Raw genomic sequence first — 19,610 nt, 5'->3', positions numbered from 1 at the left:
AAGGCCATTCCCAGTTAAAATACAGCTTCAGCCTCTCCCCAGCTGTGGAGGATGTAGGGATTGGATGCACACAGGAGGACTCTGTCACCCAGTGAGCTGTTGCCTTAATTTCCGCCTGACAGCGCCTGATGTACAAGGGACTGCAGGGAGTTGGACCGAGTGTGGAAGGCCAGCTGTTCAGGAGGTAAGACAGAAAGAAGCTGCAGCTCACTTACACTGGGAAAGCAGAGCTGGAGCTTCTCTTTCAGGTGGTAAGTGACCAATCAACCTGATTATAATGTTATTTTTTATATTATGAAAACTCTATGCAGCAAGCCTCTTCCATTAGAGACTGCTGTTACCATAAGTGCTGGCAGCAAAACCTGATGATGGGTATGAATGAACAGAGCTAAGGACTAAGCAAGAGGAGTTGAGTTTCTACTATAAACACCTATAGGAGGTTTAAGTAAAAAACCCATAATTCTGGCTCAGAGCTGGTATACTTTTCCAGAAACCCTTTGATAATCAGGGCAGGCTCCTGCAAAGCAGCTGGCTTGAGAGGAGTGTGGTAGTGTACTTGTGCAAGCAAGGACAATATTTACATCCATCTATATTCATGGCACAGCGTGGACTCTTAATAGCCTTCCTGCCAAACCTTGCTTAATAGTCCATTTGGAGAACCTATGGATCAGCTTCATTTATAAAAGTTTGATGTTACACTCTGCAGTGGGAAAGAGATTGAAAAAGGAAAGTGCTATTTCCCGAACTTTTTCTGTGTTTCTATGCCTTCTTCTCTGCTGTGTCATCAAGTTCATCTATCAGCTCTGGGCTCACATTTTGTTCTACCTAATTGCCTGTGATAAAGATGACAGAATAGAACTATAAGAATTGCTATGGTACTTTGGCACCAAAGAACTTGTGTTGCCACAGTGGGAAATGCTGGGTAATAACCAAACTTTATTTGCCAAATAAATATATTTTCTTGAATCAGTGGCTTTTCTTGCAATCCTGCTTGGAAGAGAGCACTTCTTAGGGTGAACCTTCAAAGGTCAATAACTTCCTGTTCAAAGCAATTCCTGTGTGTGATAGCTATCATCTTGCTTGTCTGTTATCTCTGTCCCTGCTGTGCAGATGCTGGTTTTGGGGCTGGCCAGAGTACTTTACCCTGCACCCCAAAAATGTTAACATTTTGCCAATTTCCATTATGTCCTTTCTTAATTAATGAGGTAAAAATAGAAGATGCCTTCTCACGTTAATAGTTTCAGTAGCTTTACTGAATATTTCAGTATTTTTACTGAAATATTCAGTAAAGCTACTGAATATTTACTGACTTGTTCAGTAGCTTTACTAGATATTTAATTTCTTTAATTTGAGCTTAGTTTCCTCCTCTACTCATAGAGACCTTGCAGACTTTGATGCCTTGGGGGTACTAAACCAGACTTTACACAAGATCTCCAGGATTTAACCAAGCCAGTGTTGCCTTAGAGGGGGACCACAATGCACCCAAAGGACCCCACCCACCCTGTTCTAGATGTTGTACATTGCATGCTGGTACCCAGTATTAATCCGGACTAGCCCTCCGCACAGCAAATCTCCGGGGTTAGATAATCCCGCTGCAATCTGTCCCTTTCCACCCCCGGAGGGCCCTGAATTAGGTCAGACGGGATTAAATTTGCATTTTATTCATTTATCTTTTTTTTTCCGTGCTGGTTACACGCACAGTCAGCCTCGGAGGAGGCGGGGAGGGAGGCGGGGAGCGGCGGCGGCTTTAGCCGATGGCAGAGGCTGATGCCCGGCGGCGGATGCCAGCGGCGGCCGGGCGATGGCGAGGAGCCGGGCGGCTTACGAGTACACGGAGGCGGAGGACAAGAGCATGCGGCTGGGTTTCCTCCTCATCGCCGCCGGCTTGCTCTCCCTCCTGGGTTTGGGCTGCTGCTGGCTTCGCCCGGCGCTGCAGGAGCGGGGCGGCGGCGGCTCCGCCAACTGCACGGTGCTGGCGGTGCGGCAGCTGGGGGAGCGCTTCGCCTGCACCTTCTCCTGCGGGGCCGCCTGCCGCGGCACCGCCCGCTACCCCTGCCTGCAGGTGCTGGTCCGCACCTCCCGCTCCTCCGCGCCCGCCCTGCTCCATGAGGACGAGCGGCAGCTGCGCACCAACCCCAAGGTGAGACCCGCGGGCTCCCTCCTCTCCCTCAATGCGGGCGGTGGTCCCGCCGCGCTCGGTGCCCCTTCACCGCTCCTGCTCCCGCCCTCTGTTCCGTGCGCGGATTTCTCTTCTAGAAGCGAAGGGTGGTAAGTGAAGTGGGGAGGATCCGTCCGAAATGCCGCTCTGCTTGTTGCTCAGCAAAAAGTAGTGTATCTCTACAGTGTGTATCTATAAACATGCACTGTACATCTATATTTATATGTTGTGTTTATATCTGTATCATCTCAGGGAAGGTTTAGGCTCGATACTGGGAAAAGGTTCTTCACCCAGAGGGTGGTTGGGCACTGGAGCAGGCTCCCCAGGGAAGTGGTCACAGCACCAAAGCTGACAGAGTTCAAGAAGTGTTTGCTGTCAAACACATGATGTGACTCTTGGGGCTGTCCGGTAAAGGGCCAGGAGATGGTCTTGATTATCCTGGTGGGTGCCTTTCAATTCGGGATATTTGTGATTCTATATAGCATAGTATAACATGCTCTGTATAATGTATAATATACTATATAGTGTATTGCACTGTACTATATACTATACTAAGTATGATACATGCACACACACACACACACAGACTCTCACACACTCTCACACACTCTCACACTTCTCTGCCATCCCCATCCCGTCCGCGTCCGGAGCGCAGCCCCCGGGCGGCAGCGCAGGGACAACAGCGAATGCCGCTCCCGGCACGCCGGAGCCCGGAATGCCCCGGAGAAGAGGAGCAGAAGCCCCTGCTGTCGGCGGGGCGGTCTGTCTGTCTGTCTGTCTGTCCGTCCGGGCAGCGCTCGGTGCCGCTGCGTGGGGATCTCGCAGCGCCGCTCCCCAAAGCGCACGGAGACGCGGTGATGGAACTGCTGCTGGCGGGGCGCTGGGGAAGGGGCTGCGCCAAAACAAAAGTTTCCCCCGGGCTGTTTTGGTTCCTAAACTCCTCCATCACCCACACGAAAAGGGACCAAACGAAGAATTCGTGAAAGTTGCATCTTCCAGCAAACTGGGGAAGGCAAATGTGCGACTTGTGCTTTCTCTTTTTTTAAAGGCAGTTACTCTGCCTTCTTCTTTTTCTTTTTATGCTGGGTAAAGATGGCTTTTGACAGCACACACTTGTGTGGAGGAGACCTTATTAAGGAGTTTGAAGAAGAAAAAAACCAAATATGTTGGAATGCTCCTACTCCTGAAAGAACTTGAGATTAGGAGTGTATTGGAGTAGGAAATTTCGGCTCTTTGACTGAGCTGTGGATGCCAGATAGTGCCAAGGGCCATGTTCAGCATGATGCATGGGCTGTTTGCAGGGGCTGGGAAGCATGCTTGGGTGTCCAGCTGGGATGTGCAGCCTCACATCTCCTCAGTCATACTTGTGCTGGTGTGCTCCATCTCTTGGAAGGCAGGTTAAGTTTCGCACTCAGGGTTTGAGGGTTGCTTTTTTCCCCTTGGCAGCTTGGAAGGGTGGCGGAGGTAAAAATCAGCAGAGTAAGTAGCAGGATGGTAAATCTGGCAGGATTTGGATTAAATTGTTGGCACCGCTCAGAAGTGATGAGTGATTGAAGCTGCAGTGCTGGATGGAGCCTGATCACAAAGCAGAGGAAGTGCTGGCCTTTTCCTGGGAGTGCTGCTGCCAGGCTCCCTGTGCAGGGGGCTGTGGTGGCACAGCTGTGCCAGGATTGCCCTAGCTGGCCGGGCTGCAGGACTCCTCTGAACACCCCTCCACTTGCAGGCGGGCAGGGGGGAGTTGGCAAAATGCAGGAGAAAAGTCGCCCTTTGAGAGGGGGTAACGATGCCGCGGCTCTGCAGAGGGTGCAGCGTGGCTGTCTCCGAGCACGGCCCTGCTGTGGCCATGTCCAGCAAGCATGGAGCTGGGAGATGGAAAGTGGGAGATGGGAGGTGAGTGCTGATTGCCACCACAGTGCCTGGGCTCAGCAGCTCTGGCAGCCCTGCAGGCTCAGCAGCAGCTCTCAAACAGGACCATGACCACACTGCATTTCTGGCCCACCACTTTGTTCTGTTCTTACTTCTTGATCTTATTTTCTTCTGCCTTTCTGGAAGTGTGGTGGGAAGAGAAGGATTGCACCTGGCTGGATTGCAATTGCAGGCAGGCGCTCCGAGCTTCAGAAGTAATGCCTGTAAATGTCACTCAGAAAACTATTTTTATTTAACAATTAATTTCATGTTAACTCTACATAAGAAAACAGGGCTGTTGGCAGTGTGTGGTACTTTCCTGCTTTTACAAATATAATCTGTTTTCTTTACCTTCCACCTTGCATCTCTAGATGTGAGCTGTTTACCCTGGGATATTGATTGCTGAGGATTAAATCTGATTTACCAGATGTGACCAAGCAGAAAGGATGCATTTTTTTGATGTAACTGTATTTTTTGTTAGTAATTGAATTTATCTCAGTGGAAAACTGTGTAGAAAAAAATGTACTCTAATTATTTTTCCTACTTTGAGAAGCTTATGTAAAACAAAAACAAAATAAGAAGAAAAGTTGGTTAGGTCTCTTCAGGAAAAAATACCTTTTTAAGGGATTGAAGTCTGCATCTGTTTCTTTGGTTTTCCCTTTTTTCCCTACTTCAATGCCTGTGGAGCCAAACACTTACATCCTCCTTTAATTTTTGATTTCAAGTCTTGCTGTCTTTGAAAGCTTTCAGGATTTTATGCTGGAACACATTAGCTAGAGGCACAGAGTAGGAACCTGCAGGATTTAATGCTCAAGATCCTGTACGTAGTGATGAACAAACACTTAGAGATCTGTTTAACCCTTCCTGTTCCCATCACATTTTGCACTATGCCTCCTTGTGTTCATGCATTTAGACACACATACAACATGTTAATCAGTTCTCACTAGCTAGAAGGGAAGAAGAAGATCATTTTTGTTTTGAACATTTTTTAAATTTAACTTTCTGCTTAGGTGCTTCACTTTGTGGGGTAGCAATTTTTCCCTGTAAATCAATAGTGTTGAAAGGGCATAGTTCAGGCTCCTTACAACACACAACAAAAAAAAATCAGTTGGTAGCTTCACTCCACCCAAAAATACCCAGTGTATTTGATTAAAAATCTTCTACTTTCTGTAGTAGAGCAGGCTGACATATAAACATATCACAGATATGAATGACTGTTCCAGTGAGGAAAAATATTTTTCTAGATGCAGGAAAATGAATTTTATTTTCTTCTCTTGCTTTCTAAGATAATCACATCATTGTACAGCCCAGGATTCATTTTAGCTCTTAAAAGATTATATAGCTGGGTCAGAGATAATCCAGGAATGTATATATAAAGCACCAAACACGATTACATTTGTGTTCAGTCTGAGTGATCCGTGGATTTCCTTTTTTTTTTTCTGATTGCTGTCTCAGAGGAAGAAATTCATTGGAGTGACTGTAGCCTTTCTTCAGCTGCCTTGATAGCAATAATAATCTCTGAGATAAGGCTTAAGCAGGATTAATTCCAAAGTCAATTTGTCGCTGTTCTCTCTGGCCATGGGGTACGTTGGTGGTGCGCAGGGACCAGGCCCAGGGGAGTACGGCAGCTGCTGAAAATGTCTGCTCTCTGGCTTTTTAGACATTTCCTTTCTACATCTGCAGTTAGTGTAGGGTTGGAAGGAGTTGCCCCCTGTTTTGCCTAGGAAAGTTGAGGGGAGTGGCTGGTAAGGCAGATGTTGGCAGCTGTGCAGAGGACCTGGTTCTCGCCCTCCTTGTCCCCAGGCAAGGAGCAAACAGCAGCAGCCCCTTGTCTGCTCTCCACACCTGCGTGTGCCCCTGTCGTGCCTCTCTGTGTAATGGCTCCACATGACAGGATGATGTGCAGCCATCTCTTCTGCACACCTGTAAATAGACTTGGGCTTAATTTTTGGACTCTCTTAAACATGGCCTGTGGCAGAGGAGGTATCATAACAGAGTACAACTTGACAATAATTTTGTGAGAGTCTGGAGCCTCTGTCTGGTGAAGCATTCGGATCTGTGTTTGGGCTGGCACCTGGGACAGGCAAACTCTGCAGAGGCTGCCAAGCAATTCCTCTGCAAGTGGGCCCAGGGGCCATGGATAAACCCCACAACCCACTTGTCTCACCTGGGCACCACTCCCTGCCTCCAGCCTCTGAGAGGGGTCATGGCTTTGATCAGTCCTGGTGGGCTGTGCAGCTGATGATGATGATGATGGTTTGCACTGACAGATGCAGGTGGAAGCCAGGCACGGTGCTCAGCTCCAGCTCCCTCAGGACCCTCAGCTGGGGGGGGCCATTTCTGTACTAATGGAGCGAGCCCACCTGCTCTGCCCTGCCCAGTGGGGTGGCTGTGGCAGCCCTTCCTCCCCTCCACGCCATGAAGGTAACCCAGGAGTGCATGGAGACACACACAGAGCTAGGAGAAGCTCATCTACTGCTTTCTGTGGTGGGTTGACCCTGGCTGGACTTCAGGTCCCCCCCAAGCTGCTGTATCACCCCTCAGGTGGACAAGGGAGAGAAAATATAATGAAAGGCTTGTGGGTTGAGATAAGGACAGGGAGAGATCATCCATCCGTTATCATCATGGGAAAAATGTACTTGACTCAGGGAAATTAATCAGGTTTATTGCCAATTAAATCAGAGAAGGGCACTGCATAAATAAAATCAAATATAAAAATGCCTTTCCCCTGCCCATCTTTTCCTCCAGAGCATAACTTTGCTCCTGATTTTCTTTACCTCCTCCTTCCCACCAGCACAGAGGGACAGGGAATGTGAGCTGTGGTCAGTTCATCACACATTTGCACTCCTCCCTGTTCACACTCTTTCCCTGCTCCAGGGTGGGGTCTCTCCCACAGGAGACAGTCCTGCATCACCTTCCAGCATGGGTCCTTCCCACAGGCTGTAGTTCTGTATGAAGTGCTCCAGCATGGGCTCCTCTCTCCCCAGGAGCACAGGTCCTGCCAGGACCCTGCTCCCATGTGGCTTTCCTCAAAGCCACCACCTCCTTTGGGATCCCTTTGCTGTGGTGGGGGTTCACCATGGGCTGCAGGTGATCTCCACTCCAGCAGGTGTGGTAGGGCTGTGCCCCACCAAACAAATGGCACAGGCTCTGCCCCACAGCTCACCAGGAGCCAGCAGGATGCTCCTCCACAGGTCACTTGGAAACTCACTTTGAAATCTTGCTCCTGAATTACTTTGTCTTCTGTTGGGCTGAACTGCTTCTACTTTGGGCTGGAATGCCTCTTCCCATTTGAAACTTTCTTTGACTTGTAGTCTGTCAAGTCTGGTTTTTTAAAATTAAAAACGTGACTGAATTAGGCAAGAATTGATCATTGAAAAGCAAGAAATTCAACCTGGAACTTAAACCATAGTCAAGAGTTCATGCATCTGCTCTTTCTCTGTGATATGGAAGAATATCTGCCCTCATTAAGTGCTCAGAAGTATCAGGAATCTTTCCAGACACCTGCAGGGACACTGAAGTGGGAGAATCCAGCAGCAAACACAGATACAAATCCTACAAAACCTTGGTGTAAAGATGTATTGGCTATTAACTGACCTTTTTACTGGTGTCCTGGCTTGCTTTCAGTTGGCATTTGTTTATGTTTTGATGTCAGTATTTCATGCCATGTCTTGCATGGGAGGACTACAGATTTCATGTTTCAGAAACTGCCTATTGCCAAAGTGGAAATTATTTCACATCCATCCATCAAGTCACAGCAGCAAAATTTGTGAGGACACAATTCCCTTTTATCTGCCTGCTGGATCTGCTTTGGAGGGTGATAGATGTGGCTGAGCAAAGTGCCCTAGAAGTATGAAGAGAGATCCAGCCCCTGTGTGGGTCAGAAAGGGACAAAAATCACCTTGGATTGTGGGGACAGTGCTGGCATCCTGGGGAGGCAAACAAGCTCCAGTGTTTGTGCAGCAGCTGACAAGGCTCACTCTGGAATTGCATCTTGGGTGTTTTCTGTTGCTCAAGGCCTTTGTCACATGGAGTTGATGTTTCAGGGTGGCCCCTGGGATTCATATTTGGGCAGGGACCATTCCTCTCCTGAGGACTGTTAATCCTCAACAGGCAGAAGCAGAGAGGCCACGTCAATTTATGGCAAGACCCCAGGTGTCTCCTTTGTGTTTTCCACATGGAAATAAAGAGGAAGAGGTAGAAATGTATCCAGATGCTTTCTGTCAGCTGGGATTATGTGTGCAAAATATGATGTGAAGCTTGAGTAATGGAAAATATTTACTCTTGTGCCCAACTTCCAGGGGTCCCTCCTGTAGGCACTGGCAATACTCCTATACACTGCTTTGCTTTGGCACAGGAAAACACAGAAGTGCTGCCCAGAGAAACTCTGTGGGCCCCTTTACATCTTCCAAACCAAGAAAAATCCCTGCCCTGAAAAACTCAATTTTTAATATCTATGTATTGAGCTAACAGCATGGGGACTGATGGGAAAAAACGTGAAGCTCTCTGTGATGAAATGTCCTGGGCGACTTGATACTTGTCTGTTCAGAGGAACATCTCTTGGGAAAAGAGACCTCTCTGTTGTTTCTAAGCCTGAAACTCAGCATGGGGCTAACCAACAGCTCACCAGGTTATGAACTTTGTGAAGGATTAAAGTGATATATTGTGGAGTGGAAGGTCTCTGAAGGATCCAGAGAAAGTTTAATCAGGACTGGTGGGGCAATGGCTGCATTTTCATAGCAGAGGACAGCAGCAGGCTCAGCCAGGAGGAGGAAACATTTCAGAGGATAGAGGAAATATGTGTACTGGAGCCAGGAACACAGGAATAGGAGCTTTGAGATAGCTGGGTGTTTAGGCAAAATAATCTCTATTGGTACTTAGCTGGTTTGTCTAGTTATGCATTTTGTGTGCTGGCTAAATAGCGTCTGGTTTGGGAGCTCTTTCTGGAGCCCCTAAAATCTGGGGGCTGCCCACAAGCAGGGGCTGGGAAGAGCAGAGCGGTGGTTGCTGTCAGATGGGGGCAGTGAGTGCACAGCCCGTGGGGTTTGGTGCCATTCCCAGGGCAGGGAAAGTTCCCTACAGGAAAACCTCGGAGTGGAGGATGTTGGAAGGGCTGGGGCGCGGGCCAAGCAGGGAGCAGGGGAGCAGCTGGGAAGGTGCAGCGCATGGGCGCTGGCAGGGGTCAGAGCAGAGCCAGCAGAGCTCTCAGGTGTCTTTGTGCCAAATTTGCTGACTCTGCCCAGCTGCTGCACAAATTGTTTGTGCACTGGGAGTGCGGAGGAAAAAGGAGAGTGTTTGATGCTTCCAAAGTGGGCAACCAAACCAAAAATTCTGCTGGCCAAGGAATCTTATCTGAGATGGCAATAACAGTATGTGATAAGCCCTGCATTCTGGTTCCTGAAGTAGAGTGGGGTTGCCCTCATTTCTGTCCTCCATCATCAGCAGTGGGACACCCCTTGTGTAGGGTCCCGTGAACAGGGAGCTAAAGGGAGCTCTGTGCCATGGCAACACCAGCCAGGAATCCATGTGAAAATGAAGATCCTTGCACGTGCAAAGGTAGGTTTCAGTCTGGAAGCAGCAAGGAGGACCTTGCAGATTCTTTCATTCTGAAGCACATAAAACACTGGCAGCAATTGCAGGAGCTGACAGAAGTGGTCAGATTTTACATGACCAGGAGAATAAAATCCTGAGATTTCTCCCTTGCCCTTGGAATGGCAAATCTTCAAGCTGTTGTATGGTGAATTAGGCTTGCAGGTCTGTAGATCTTAGGTATAGTGTGCAGCTGGGAGCAAGGTAAGCCCCTGTGAAACCTCAGCAGAAGGAGAGGAAGCAGTGCCAGGCACAGTGACATGCATGGTGAGCTTCATGCTCACGTCAGAGAGGGCTCTCCTTGCTATTCCTGCCTTCAGGACACAAGAGAAATTAATGCTGTGATCAATTGTGGGCCCCCTTTAGGGGTTTCCCACACCCTTCACCTTCTGTGTGGGGGGATAGAATTAAGAAAATAAAGATCGTGCAGAAGGCAATCTCACCCCTGAGGAGCTGCAGCTGTACTAATTACCAGAGATTAGGAACAGACCTGCCCTTTACAGGCCACGGCTGTGTCCAGCAATGATGAGTGCTATAGAAGAGTGGGTTACCTGGGTGAGGAGAGAGCTGGAGTTTGTTGGCTGAGCTGTGAAGAAGGAGTCAATGCTGTGAGGAGATGTCCATGAGAAATCACCGAGAAGGTATGGGAGCTTTGCAATAAGATGACAACAATTCTGCTTCCTCATCCTTCCTAAGCAGGAGGCCTTTTAGCTGCCTTCCCAATCACGCTTTTTTTCTGTTTGCAGCTCCCAGTTTTAAAGGAATTAAAATTCAGTGTGTTCAGTTCGCTTGGTGTCCGTACGTCCTGCAGGGGGAAAAGCCTCTGTGTTATGGGAGGGTCAGCCAAGCTCTGTCACTCAGTGTGGTTCAACAGCTCCCAAGGAGCTCTCTTCAATGATCTCCTGTGTGGATGCCTGGTAAAAATGAGGGGGATTGTGCTTGGACACTGAACTCTGATAGGCTGACACTTGATTCAGGGCACTGTTTGCTTTCTGTTGGTTAACTGCCCTGTGGGTAGGACTTGAGGGTGCTGTGGCAGAGACTTGGAAACAAGGAGTGTGTGTCTGTGTCTGACCCATAGGGGAGCCTCTGAAAGCCCAGCCCCAAGGACACCAAGCCAGGGGAGGAATCTCCCTTGCTCTCTGGGCTCTGAAGCAGATATCTGAGGGTGAGATCTGCAGATAGCTCAGCTGCATGCTCAACTCTCCTTGACTTCTGTACAGCAGAAGCAGATGCTGAACCTTTCTGCTGAAGCAGGGCTGTGAGCCTTTTTTCTTCTTTCCGTGTGTTGTACACAGTAGATAAATACCTTCTTTTATCAGTGGACATCAGCCAGCTATCCCATCCTCTGGGAAAGCTTGCTGGACTCTTTGGGATATTTATTAGCATGATATTTAACTAAACTTCTGATTATGTGCCTCACTGAAAATAGGAAGTTATTCAAATCCAATCCATGCAGCTGGCTAGGAATACATCAAAATGAAGTTATCATTTTCCCATTCATCATGCCAAACCCCAAGATATTATGAGGTGGTTTGATTTAAGAGTGGAACAAACACGGCAAAGCCTTTCTTTTCTTTCTACTATATGCTACTATATTCTTTTCCAGTACCCACACAGAATAATTAGCAATTGAAGTGAAGTTCAGCAGATATTTCTTTTCTGTTTCTTTGGGGCTTTTGTTTGTCATTCTCAGTCCATTTCAGTCATGTTGGTATCATGAGGAAAAGGCAGAGAAGTGATGCCCTGAGTTCCTGAGCACAGCAGTAACCCTGTTTTGCAATGTGTCTTGGCAGTGCTCATACATCCCTCCCTGTGCAAGAGATGATCAAGAGAACTCTGAGAACGTCACGTACAAGCAGAAATACTGGAAGGAGAAAGTGGGATCTCAACCATTCACATGCTACTTTAACCAGCACTTGAGGTGAGTAATCTCCTTTTGGCTGGGCAGGAGTGCTTATGCATCTGCTTCACAGCTGTCCACTGGCTCTGTTTGAACACACTATAAATGCATGCATATGTGCACACACAGAGAGACCCCCTCCAGGGCAGTCTGCTTTATCACACAGAGCTCAGTGCAGAACTTTGCAGGACAGCTCTACTGATGAAAAGCTATACAGAAAAGAAAGGAGTATTTTTACCACTTGAAGTAAAAATATAAAACACTGAGAAAAGTTTTCCTTAAAACATAAATATAGCAAAAAGCATCTTGGCTTTTAACGCTCAGATGGCAGATTTCTGGTGTGGATATTAAACATTCCTTTCCTCCACAGGAAAGAAACCCTAGTGTGTTCATGGAAGAAAGGGGGAGATCAGTAAATATGACAGACTAACTCAGCAATTGTGTTCATAGAGGGTTAAGGGATCAGATATAAATAAATAGCAACAGAACTGCCAGGTTTCATACATGCTTGTAGAGTAGAAAGTTGTAACCTAAAGCATCTCCCCTTCTGTTTTAGTTCTTACTTTTGCTGCCAGTGTTGATGTGACTTGATGTGTATGACGTGTGGTTTCCTTCCTCCAGTAAACAGAAAGGGGAGGGAATGCTTTTTCCTGTCTCTTTCTGATGTGATCTGCCAGGAAATAAAAGGTCCTGTGGCTGCAGGAGGAGGTTAGTCCTGTCCCACACACACTGGAAAGGTAAATAGATGAGGGACTAGCTTATGGCTTGCAGGTGCAGTTCAGGGCTCCGTCTGGGAGTGTTGGCACCAGATATTTCAGTTCAGAAAGACGATCAGGAGGAAAATGGATGGCAGGTGGAGAAATGCCTGACTCACTGCGAGTGTCCTGCTCAGAGCCTTGGGGGCTTCAGCTTTGTCCTAGGTTGGCTATAACAATTGTCTCCTTGAAGAGACTAGACACAGCCAGCATGCCCAGGATGAGTTTGTTGTCCCTGGTTAACTCTTTGCAGAGGGACACCACAAAAACTTTATAGCAAAACTTTTTCCTTTAGAGGGGAAAGAAACATTGCTTACAGCATGCAGAGGTTAAAACTCAGGGCACTCTGAGTCATGGCATCAGACCTTTCAGGGACCTTCTTGGGAGTCCTCTGGTCCTCAAGGAGCCAAAGCTTGGATCTGGTGAACCAGGAGCCAAGTTATGGTTCTGGTTTGTCTGGGCAGGCAGGTGTTGCCTGTTCCTTGTACTCCTGAGAACTGGGACTTGCAGCAGCCACTGCCCAAGTGAGCAGGAGAGTCAGAAACATGGGATTGTCTGCAGGAGAAGGCTAGGATACATCTAAACTGGTGTGGGAAGGATGGTGTAAAAGGTAACTGTGTGACTTTTTTAGTCAGTGGAGAGAAACAGGAGCCTTTTATCTTACCCCAAAGTAAATGCCTGATACAGGTCAGATGCCCAGAGATGTTTATTTCTCTCCTCTAGAGGAGTGGAGGGTGGTAGTTGTCCAGAGCTATGGGAGCTGATTCTCACATTACACTTTGGTGTAGCAAAGACAAAGCTTTTCTTTCTGCCTAGCATCTGACATTTATGTAAGCTGGCACTGAGAAGCTGTGCAGCACTCAGGAAGGGTTTTTTTCCCTAAAGATGCTGAGTCCTATACTGCTAAAAGTTCTTGCCAGCACAATGGCTGCCTTGAAACACTGCCTTTTGCTGATCATGCAACAATTCATACACAGGATGAGAGAGGCTTGCTGCCAGAGATACTAGAAGATAGTCTAAGCTGAAATGTGTACACCATCTATTTTCTTCTGGAGATAGCAATGAGCTTTGGGACATAAGTTCTGCTGACTGGGAATGTGCTTGCTTGGGTATACTTTTAGAGCAATGATGACTAAGCAGCCTGAAAAGCAGTGAAAAGAAACCACAACAAAGAGGGAGAAATCTGTTCCCCTCAAAATAGAAGTGTGCATGTTTTCTGACAGTATTTTTTCACTGTGTGGATAAGCTAACTGTTCTCTGTCAGTCTGTATAAAATGTACAGTAAATAGTTCCTTAGAGAATGTACTGTTTGTAATGTTAATACTCCCTCTTTTGAAACAGCAGAATAAAATTCTACTTAAATATGCAGGCAATGAAAGAACATCTTCATCGAGTTTACTCAGTTTTCATTGTCAGAACTGTTGCTGCATGCAGAGTGCACTGTTGGGTAACTTCTCCCTTTCAGTTTGGTGGGTTCAACAGGTTACTTTGGAAAGTTGAAAAAAATGGGTGCCGTTTTCACAGTTCAAACTTCTGCAAAAGGGATGAGAAGCAGACTTGGCAATTTCAACCATTCTTAGTTACTGTAAATCAAACTGCCCAGCAAAATTAGCTGCCTGACATTTGTCATAGGGAACCAAAGTACAGCTTATCTTGGAGCTCAGTGCTCTACTGAAGAGTGAGGTTTTGCTTTGCACTGTAGGCACTTAACTTCAGTGTTGCACTCTTCTCTGACAAGCTTTGGGACAAGGGGCTCAAGCTGCATGTTCAAGTTGCTTTTCTGGATCTCTGGTGAAGGTGCCTCTCTGTTGGCATGATGATACCCCAGGCTGAAGGAAGCACAGCAGAAACCAGCCTTCAGTTGGTTTCAGACTCTAAAATAAAGGACAAATCCAGATGAAGTTCTCAGGCTGTTGCCAAAGGTTTGAGAGGGCACTGAGCTCTGGGGCTTTGGTGTTCTGGGTCTCACACCCAGTCCCAGCAGTCTGCAGTCACGACCTCATGCAATGCAAACAAGGGCCACAGCTGCGTGCCCTAAAATGGGAGGCCTGTGGGAACAGGCAGGATGGGGAAAATCCTGTCACTTTATTCCTTCGTGCTCCAGGTGCCGTTGACATCCATGACAAGAACAACAAAGAGAGAAGCTAAGATTGCCATGAGCTGAGACCTCACTGTCTCGTGCCATGCAGAGACAGGCAGAGCCACCTGTGTCAAGTCATTTCTTATTAGTGGCTGATTTCTATGGCATTATTGCTTGCTAGCTCTGGGTTTGTCCCATACACAAGAACACTCTCTTTCCTTTGCTGTGGCACAGCAGATGAGCCAGCCATGCTTTAACCTCCTCTGTGTTTGCTGCAGGATGCTGTATACAATTCATCAGAGATTTGAAGAGCAAACCCTGTCAAGTGATTAGTGGCAACCTGTGTGTTGTTGGGGTGCCCTGCAGGGTTCCCACTTATCTCAGAATAATTATGTGTGCAAACCAAGGGTGCTCAGGTAGCAAGGCTGCTCATCCATAAAATGTTGGAACATAAATCTTGGTTTGCTGTCTGTTACTTCACAGTTTTCTAAATTAATTCCCTCCACCTGTGGAGCAGCGCTTGGGCCTGAGGGGAAAAGGGCTTGACTGTCAGTAAAACACTGTGCTGCCTCTGCATGCAGCCATCCAGCTGAGGATCTCTGCATCTTGCAAAAACAAGGGAAAAAATGACTGCTTGTCAGAGCAAAGGGATGTGAATATCTGTGGGGGAAAAAGTCAGTGTATTGCAAACATCTTTAAATCCAGATTGTTTGAATACAAAGATACTTGTAATGTTTCCCTATCCAGCATCTCCACCTCTGTCAGCTATTGTTCTGTGACATTAAGTTCACAGTTTGGTTCATAAGTGATGACTGAAATGTTTATGTGCCTGTAATCTTTTGGTCCTGCATGACATTTTGGTAATCTCTGCCCTGCAATTCTCCCCATGATGTTCAGTAATTGCTCTGCAGGCACCTGTTTTATTTGGTGTCTGAGCTACCTGGCAGAACCTAACAGGGATGTGTTGCATAATGCAAGTAATCCAGTTAGCCCTGCTCAAAGCTCCACAAGGGTCTAGCCCTAAGTTCAAAGTCCTGCTAAAAATAAGTCCTGGTCTCACCTCTTAGCAATGAAAACAAAATTCCTCCCTCCTTGCCTGTTCAGTGAAAGGGAAAGCTGTGTTTTCAGGGGTAAGGCAAAGGCTTCTTCAGGGATGTTTTTTCAGTTTGTGTGTTGTTTCACCCTGGGACTGCTGCTGGGCAGAGGTGGTGCTGCACGGTGGCCATCATTGCTGGCAGCAAGAGCCAGCTCTGGATGCCTGAGCATGGCTTGCAATCGCTGCAGGGTTTCCCCCTTCTGTCCCACCAGGTCTCTTTCTTGCCTCTGCTGTTGTTTTATGCATGGATAACTGGTGTTAGGATTTTGGGTGCATCTCCTCAAGAGGCTTTACATTTACTGGAAACCTGAATGGCAGCATTGCCAGAAGGAAGAGACTGCCAATAATCATGCTTAGGGTGAATATGCACAACCCCTCTGCCAACATCTTTGAACTGAAGTACTGTAGAAAGTCACAGAGCAAAGATGGGTTTATTGAAGACACTGTACTTACAGGAGCAAGGCAACAAATTTAATTGTATCAGCTGATTTTTATAGGGAAAAGAAACATGTTTCTAGGCATGGTGTACCTTCTTTGGGTTCAACATCACTGCCTCAGCACCAGGAGAGTGATGCTCTTAGGCTCTCCAGCAAGGACAGGTCTTTACCATGAGAAGTCCTCCTCTAGGGAAAGAGCCTTTCCTTTTCTGTTTCCAAGTAAAACAACAAGCCTTCAGACTGTGGGAGCAGGCAGATCACCTTTAAAAAGATAGCATGAAAAGTCAAAACTGCTAGCTTTGCCAAGCAAACCCAAAGCAGTTACATTACTGTGCTTCAAGCGCTGCAGAATCACAGAATACTCTGAATTGGAAGGCACTCACAAGGATCATCCAATCCAGCCAATGGCCCTGCACAGCACCATTCCCAGAATCACTCCATGTGCCCAAGAGCATTGTCCAAATGCTTCTTGAACTCAGACAGTCTTGGTGCTGTGACCACTGCCCTGCAGAGCCTGTTCCAGTGCCCAGCCACCCTGTGGATGAAGAACATTTTTCTAATACCCAACCTGAACCCCCCTGACAAAGCTTCAGGCCATTCCCCTGGGTTCTGTCACTGGCACCACAGAGGAGGGATCAGTGTCTGCCCCTGCTCTTCCCCTTGTGAGGCAGTAACTGCAATGAGGTCTCCCCTCAATCTTCTCTTCTCCACACTGAACAGAGATGCCAGCCACTACTCATACAGCTTCCCCTCAAGGCCCTTCACTGTCCTCATGTCCCTCCTTTGGATGCTTTCCGACATCTTAACATCTTTCTTATATTGTGGCACCCAAAACTGCACACAGGAATCAAGGTGAGGCCACTCCAGTGTGCAGGGACTCTTGCTGTACTTAAAAATAGCAGTAATACCCATCTAAACCCAAACCTCAGCTCAAAACTTACTTAAAGGCTTTGTCTTTGACTCTTTTCTAAAAGGGAAACTCTTTTAAATTACTAAGTCATTGTCATATCTATAATGAGTGTTTGACATCCATCACTGGTACCTTTGGTATCTATGTTTTTCAAAACATTTAAGATTCAGTCTAAAAGATATCTTACTTTCCCCAATCACACTTTCCTTCCTTTAATTGAATCCAGTTTTCTAGGTTTTTGCTTGTCCCTTATTTTTGAACTAACATCTGCTTAAAAAATACTTGAAATAATAAGTTCAGAGCTGTGAAGAATGAGTGTTGCCAACTTATGGCCTACTTGCCAATTAGCACTCTGTTGTTACAGGTGATGATTCAGTAACTGTGGGGGAGCAGGCTTATTCCTCTTGTGAGAGGATTTCTCTGTTCAGGTGCACAGTTTGGTGAGTTTGCACCCAAGAAGTTAAAACTGCTTTATTCAATGTATAGTCTCCACCTGTGCCTGCTTATATATCTGGAGGATTTTGGTTGTGCAGAATTCATACATTTCACTTCTGAATACACCTGGGATTCTTTTGCTATCTTTTTATGCTGCTGAATTTCCAATTTTATATAGCTGAGCTGCTCACAATCAGAGTTTTATTCTGCTCCTTACCACAGAAACAAAGAGAGATGAATGGTGCTGGCCTTGGGGACTTTCAGGCTGGCACAGTGCAGAGGATTCTCCACACACAATTTTGGGGGAGAGACCCCCAAATGCAAATACAGGAGCAATTAAATCTGGCATCAAGGGTAGCTTGGCAGTCTGGCTCCAGTAGCTCCTTAAGGATGGATAAAACTCTGTAGACTTGCAAGCTTCTCCATTCAATTTCTCAGTGAAGGAAGAAGAGTTCCTTCTTTTTCCTCGACAGAGAATTCTTCCTTAGGGCTCCTTTCTGATCAGGACAGAGGTATCATGGGAGAGACAGCACAGTCATTGAGCAGGGATCTGCTCCCATGTGGCACCATGTTAGGAGACCTTGATTCCCAGGACATTGCTGGATGGGCCTGGTTTGCCAGGACTTTAGGCTGTGAGGTTTGTTGCTCCAAGAAATGTCAGGTGGCATTGGTGAAGCAACAAGTGATGGATGGGAGTGCTCAATGTGAGTGAGGACCAACATGAGCCAAGACTATTGATATTTTTCTAGCTGGAGCTTTCTTTCTCTCCTTTGCAGATAGTTTTCCAGCAGACTGCGTGTCTCTGGCTGTAGATGGGAAAGCAAGAGCAAAGTGCAAATGCCACGAGATCGATTTAATAACTATTAAACTGCAAGGGAGAGCAGAAAGAGCCAGAGCTGAGAAAAATCTGCCATCACATTTTGCCAACAACCTCCCAGACTTGGAAGAGGCAGATAGACAGCAAGTCTTTCAGACATGTGGCTCAGCTAAATTTCCAAATGTCTCAAGATACTTCCACCTCAATTCTCCTCCTTCCTTCGTGTCCCTTTGGAAGTGCATAAACCTGTCACAGGCCCCACCATGAGTGTGTGTTAGATGCTGCTGCTGGAGGCAAGGAGGTTCTGACCTTCGTGGGAGTCTTGCCAAATTGTCCCTGTAGGAGCCAGCTCCAGTCTACTGAGGCCCTGCTGTGTGCAGCCCCAAATCCCAGCCTGCTGCTGAGACAGCCACTGCTGGGAAGGAGCTGACCTGGGAGCCCTGGCCACCCAGGCAGGCTGTGGTCCTGGTGGGGATGGATTTCCTGCAGCCTGCCAGTGCAGCTGGGCCAACCTGGGCCACCAGCAGGCCAGTGCTGAGCACAGGGACCAGCCCCCTGCCCAGAGCCAAACCACAGCCAGGGCTTGCTTCATCAGGAGCCTCCATGGAGCCCCATGGACGCATCAGTGCTCAAAGCTAAAAGTGAAGCTTTAATTACTGTTTAAATCCTTTCACGGGGCCTGATAACATTTGAGGTAGATATGTATAAATGCTGCCTGGTATTATGTTTTTGCCAGAGTGGTTTTGCAATCCATAGTCAGTATGATACTGTATCTCTCACGGCTGTTTGTGATGACCACATTTGCTGGAAGATCTAGAGCACAAACACTTTTTTTTCTCTCTTTATCCAAGTGAACTTGTTAGCCTGTAAACACTGCAAGTGGAAAGCTCTCCCAGTCTGCCATGAGTGCTGGCGATAAAAAGGCAAATGCAAGCAGTGAACAAAATAATCCACTTAATCATTTTCTAACACTTTGGCAAATAAATCACCTTTACTCTTACCATGTTAGATGGCTCTCACTGATGAATTGATGATATTATGTTGATTTATCTTTTCTCCATCTTCTGTTCCCGTTTCCCAGGCCGGATGACGTGATGCTGAAGCGCACCCACGACGAGACTGTTCTCTTGCACTGCTTCCTCTGGCCCGTGGTGACTTTGCTTGTCGGAGTCCTCATCGTGGTCTTGACCATCTGTGCCAAGAGCTTGGCTATCAGGGCAGAGGCAATCAAAAAGAAGAAGCATTTGTGAGTGGCAAGGCTGCTTGTGGAAAAGAGAAACCTGCATGAAAGTCCGAGGTGGGGCAGCCTGACACACCTGCAGGTCTGTGGGGCACCCAGCTGCATCTCCTGCCAGGGTCTGATCTGTGGTGGAGTAGCTCTTGTCTCAGGATTGCTCTTGGGAGATTGCCCTGTGAAATGCCTGCTAATTGCTTCTTCTGCTATGGCACTAAATAAGTATATCCTACCAAAAAAAGAGAGAAATCTACACTGCACCAAATATGCTGTGTGCTGTTAGTGCTGAAG

At 47.2% G+C, this 19,610-nt stretch overlaps 1 protein-coding gene across 1 annotated transcript; it reads left to right on the top strand.

Moving 5' to 3' along the window:
- Nucleotides 1-1,801: 1,801 nt before the first annotated feature.
- On the top strand, nt 1,802-19,335 carry KCNMB4 (potassium calcium-activated channel subfamily M regulatory beta subunit 4). The gene is made up of 3 exons (XM_058805924.1): nt 1,802-2,140; nt 11,449-11,576; nt 19,167-19,335. The coding sequence occupies exons 1-3, from the start codon at nt 1,802-1,804 to the stop codon at nt 19,333-19,335; spliced, it is 636 nt and encodes a 211-aa protein (XP_058661907.1).
- Nucleotides 19,336-19,610: the final 275 nt, after the last annotated feature.

The sequence above is a fragment of the Ammospiza caudacuta genome, chromosome 5, assembly GCF_027887145.1.
Source record: "Ammospiza caudacuta isolate bAmmCau1 chromosome 5, bAmmCau1.pri, whole genome shotgun sequence".
Taxonomy (NCBI): Eukaryota; Metazoa; Chordata; class Aves; order Passeriformes; family Passerellidae; genus Ammospiza; species Ammospiza caudacuta.
This window is presented reverse-complemented; position numbering and strand designations above follow the sequence as displayed.